The 5,000-nt window shown below is 50.8% G+C and overlaps 1 protein-coding gene across 2 annotated transcripts in view; it reads right to left on the bottom strand.

The window, feature by feature from the left end:
• Window positions 1-5,000, bottom strand: part of LOC143301256 (sodium- and chloride-dependent glycine transporter 1-like) — a 71,287-nt gene that overhangs the window by 28,840 nt on the left and 37,447 nt on the right. For both annotated transcript variants that reach the window (XM_076615402.1, XM_076615403.1), the window contains one exon: window positions 1,790-1,921. In XM_076615402.1, coding sequence (XP_076471517.1) covers window positions 1,790-1,921 — 132 coding nt within the window. The remainder of the gene's footprint in view (window positions 1-1,789; window positions 1,922-5,000) is intronic.

Here is a 5,000-nt window from a genome sequence, read left to right as displayed (position 1 = left end):
ACTACATGACAACCACCACATGACAACCACCACATAACCACCACCACATGACCACCACCACATGAGAAACCGCCACATAACAACCCCCACAAACAAAACAATCTCCATTTAACAACCACCACATGACAACCACCACATGACAACCACCACATAACGACCCCCACATGACAACCACCACATAACGACCGCCACAAACAAAACAATCTCCATTTAACAACCAGTACATGACAACCACCACATAGCAACCACAAGATAACAACTTAACCACATAACGACCCCCACATAACAACCAGCAATTAACAGCCACAACAAAACAACCACATCACCATACCACCACACAACAACCACATAACGACCACCCCAGGACAACCACTCCATAACGACCCCGACAAACAAAACAATCTCCACTTAACAACCACCACATAACAACCAGCAATTAACAGCCACAACAAAACAACCACATCACCATACCACCACATAACAACCACAAGATAACAACCACCACATAACAACCAGAAATCGACAGCCACAACAAAACAACCACATAACAACCACCACATAACATCCAGAAGATACCAACCACCACTGAGCATCCACCAGATAACAACCCAGACATAGCAACAACATAACCACTGCCACTACATAACAACCACCCCATTACAACCAATAGTCCAACAGATGTCAGACTAAAAAAAAAAAAAAAAAACAAAAAAACCCAAAAAACACAACTGTTGATGATGGTGGTGATGACGGTGAAAGAAATAAGAGGAGCACTTTATAAGTATAAGTATGTGATAGTAATAAAAGGGGCACTTGATAAGTATAAGTACATGTGGGCATACTCATACATAAAAATGACTATTCTTGATGTATCCTCCGCCAGCTTTCATGCATTTTCCCGTTCTTTTAAACCACGTGTCCATGGCACCCGACCGCAATGAATAAGCAGACCCAAAAGTAATGCCCTCGAAGAAAGCTCGAACATCTACTCCACTCTGGAACTGCCTTCCTCTCAGCATGCTACTTGTCCCACAATGGGTTCCAGTGTGGGGACACTGTCTGCACCATGCTTTAGATTCTCTGTGTGGGCAGTGGCTGGCGTTCTAGTCTGAGGTCATGGACTTTCTGTCCTGAAGTGATTACATGGCTGGGTTTTGAAAAGAAAAGAAAAGAAAAAAAAAAAAAAAAGGAAATACACCACAATGTCTTTACCAGCACTTCTGGGTCTTTTGAATTTTACAGGTGGATACTCATCCGAGAAGACCCAGACTGCTGACTGTTGTTTTGTTACGGGGTCACACTGAAACGCCTACGCCGTGTCTCTATTTGCAATGCAGTTGCAATGAAGGTGAGAGCGGTGGTGAGTTACCTTTGAGCGGTGAGGGTGACGGGTGCAATAGCCGAGTGGTTAAAGCGTTGGACTGTCAATCTGAGGGTCCCGGGTTCGAATCACGGTGACGGCGCCTGGTGGGTAAAGGGTGGAGATTTTTACGGTCTCCCAGGTCAACATATGTGCACACCTGCTAGTGCCTGAACCCCCTTCGTGTGTATATGCAAGCAGAAGATCAAATACGCACGTTAAAGATCCTGTAATCCATGTCAGCGTTCGGTGGGTTATGGAAACAGGAACATACCCAGCATGCACACCCCCGAAAACGGAGTATGGCTGCCTACATGGCGGGGTAAAAACGGTCATACACGTAAAGGCCCACTCGTGTGCATACGAGTGAACGCAGAAGAAGAGCGGTGAGGGTGAGTGAGGGTGAGGTTCCTTTGGGCGGTGAGTTACCTTTCAGCAGGGGGTTGACCCTCCAGATGGAGATGGGGCCCAGGGAGGCGAACTGCCCAAAGGCCAGCTCCATGAAGAAGAGAGGCAGCCCCACCAGCATCAGCATGCACACGTAGGGGATCAGGAAGGCCCCTGCGACAGGTCACAGCAACAACGATGATGATCAAAACCAATGAAAAGCTCGCCTGTTCATCACGTGTCGCGCATAGATAATGGCGATGATTCCACACCCTGCGTCTATGTGTGTGTGTGTGTGTGTGTGTGTGTGTGTGTGTGTGTGTGAGGGAGGGAGAGAGAGAGAGAGAGAGAGAGAGTGTGTGTATGTGAGAGAGAGAGAGAGAGAGAGAGAGAGAGTGTGTGTGTGTGTGTGTTTGTATGTGTGTGTGTGTGTATGTGTGTGTGTGTGTTTGTATGTGTGAGGGAGAGAGAGAGAGAGAGAGAGAGAGAGAGAGAGAGAGAGAGAGAGATAGTGTGTGTGTGTGTGAGTGTGTGTGTGTGAGAGGGAGAGAGTGTGAGTGTGTGTGTGTGTGGGGGGGGGGGGGGGGGGTCATAAAACAGACAAACAAAATAAACAAACAATACAAGAACAATATATAGTAATGACAACAACAACAACAAGAGCTGACAAGAAATACATGAACAATATATACTGATAACAACAACAACAACAACAACAACAAGACCTTACAAGAATTATACTAGAACAACATAATTATATCGTCTCAACCGCCGATATTTTCTCCCCCTCCACTAGACCTTGAGTGGTGGTCTGGACGCTAGTCGTTCGGATGAAATGATAAACCGAGGTCGCGTGAGCAGTATGCACTATGCGCACGTAAAAGAACCCACGGCAACAAAAGGGTTGTTCCTGGCAAAATTCTGTAGAAAAAATCCACTTCGATAGGAAAGAAACAAATAAAACTGCACGCAGGAAAAAAATAACAAAAAATGGGTGGCGCTGAAGTGTAGCGATGCGCTCTCCCTGGGGAGAGCAGCCCGAATTTCACACAGAGAAATCTGTTGTGAAAAAAAAAGAAATACGAATACAAATACCAACGACAACAACAACAACAACAATAACAGCAAGACAAGACATCTCCCAAGAGACGCAGAAGATACACAGAGGAAAAGGTTGATGAAGGGGGTGAGGAGGGGAGGGGGCGTAGGGTATAGGGGGGCGGGGGGCGGGATGGGGGCAGGGCAGGGTGGGGCAGGGCAGGGCAGGGCAGGGCAAGGCGGAGGCGAGGGAGTCGGGGGGTGAAAGAGGGGGATGGGGGGTGGGGGATGATGGAAGCACCCAGACAGAGAACATAATGGCAGGAACTGGAACCTTGCATGCCCCCTTCCCTACTTCCCTCCCCTCCTCACCCCATTCCCTACCCCCCCCTCCACAACACAAGGCTCACGCCCACGCCCCTTAAAGCCTTCCCTCTCCTCTCTCACCTCACGCTGCCCCACATCTCTGTCTCTGCCTCTTTCTCTCTCTGACTGCCTGTCTCTTTGCCTCTCATCTCTGTCTCTTTCTCTCTGTGACTGTCGGTCTCTGTCTCGTTCTCTCTCTGCCTGTCTCTCTCTGTCTTTGTCTCTTTCTCTCTCTGACTGTCTGTCTCTGCCTGTTTCTCTGCCTCTGCCTCTCTGTCTGTCTGTCTCTGCCTCTTATCTCTGTCTCTCTCTAATCTCTGTCTCTTTTTCTCTCTCTCTCTGTCTCTGCCTGTTTCTCTGCCTCTCTCTGTCTGTCTCTGCCTGTTTCTCTGTCTGTTTCTGTCGCTCTGTCTGTCTGTCTATTTGTCTGTGTCTGTCTGTGTCGCTCTGTCTGTCTGTATCGTGCTCTCTCTGTGTCTCTCACTTTATGTGCGTCTCTGTTTCTCTCTCTGTGTCGTGCTCTCTCTCTTTGTGTCTGTCTGTCCGTCTCTCTCTCTCTCTCTTTTCACCAATCTCTCTCTCTCTCTTCACACCTCCCTCTCTCTCTGTCTCTCTCTCCCCCCTCTCTCTTCACCCCCCTCTCTTTGTCTCTCTCTCCCCCCTCTCTCTTCACCCCCCTCTCTTTGTCTCTCTCTCCCCCTCTCTCTTCACCCCCCTCTCTGTCTCTCTCTCCCCCCTCTCTCTTCACCCCCCTCTCTGTCTCTCTCTCCCCCTCTCTCTTCACCCCCCTCTCTCTCTGTCTCTCTCTCACCTCTCTCTCTTCACCCCCCTCTCTCTCTGTCTCTCTCTCACCCCTCTCTCTTCACCCCTCTCTCTGTCTCTCCCCCTCTCTCTTCACCCCCCTCTCTCTCTGTCTCTCTCTCACCCCTCTCTCTTCACCCCTCTCTCTTTCTCTCTCCCCCTCTCTCTTCACCCCCTCTCTCTCTGTCTCTCTCTCACCCCTCTCCACCCCTCTCTCTTTCTCTCTCCCCCCTCTCTCTTCACACCTCTCTCTCTCCCCCTCTGTCCCCCCTCTCTCTTCACCCCCCTCTCTCTGTCTCTCTCTCCCCCTCTCTCTTCACCCCCCTCTCTCTCTGTCTCTCTCTCCCCCCTCTCTCTTCACCCCCCTCTCTCCCCCCTCTCTTCACCCCTCTCTCTTTCTCTCTCCCCCTCTCTCTTCACCCCTCTCTCTTTGTCTCTCTTCACCCCCCTCTCTCTCTGTCTCTCTCTCCCCCCTCTCTCTTCACCCCCCTCTCTCACCCCTCTCTTCACCCCTCTCTTTTTCTCTCTCCCCCTCTCTCTTCACCCCTCTCTCTTTGTCTCTCTCTCCCCCTCTCTCTTCACCCCCCTCTCTCTTTGTCTCTCTCTCCCCCCTCTCTCTTTGTCTCTCTCTCCCCCCTCTCTCTTCACCCCCCCTCTCTTTGTCTCTCTCTCCCCCCTCTCTCTTCACCCCCCTCTCTCTTTGTCTCTCTCTCCCCCCTCTCTCTTCACCCCCCTCTTTCTTTGTCTCTCTCTCCCCCCTCTCTCTTCACCCCTCTCTCTTTGTCTCTCTCTCCCCCCTCTCTCTTCACCCCTCTCTCTCTGTCTCTCTCTCCCCCCTCTCTCTCTGTCTCTCTCTCCCCCTCTCTCTTCACCCCTGTCTCTCTCTCCCCCCTCTCTCTTCACCCCTCTCTCTCTGTCTCTCTCTCCCCCTCTCTCTTCACCCCCTCTCTGTCTCTCTCTCCCCCTCACTCTTCACCCCCCTCTCTGTCTCTGTCTTCCTCCCTCTCTCCCTCTTCACCCCCCCTCTCTCTCTGTCTCTCTCTTCACC

This window comes from Babylonia areolata, chromosome 27, assembly GCF_041734735.1.
Source record: "Babylonia areolata isolate BAREFJ2019XMU chromosome 27, ASM4173473v1, whole genome shotgun sequence".
NCBI classification, from domain to species: domain Eukaryota; kingdom Metazoa; phylum Mollusca; class Gastropoda; order Neogastropoda; family Buccinidae; genus Babylonia; species Babylonia areolata.
The sequence above is the reverse complement of the archived record's forward strand: the minus strand, read 5'-3'. Positions and strand labels throughout refer to the sequence as shown.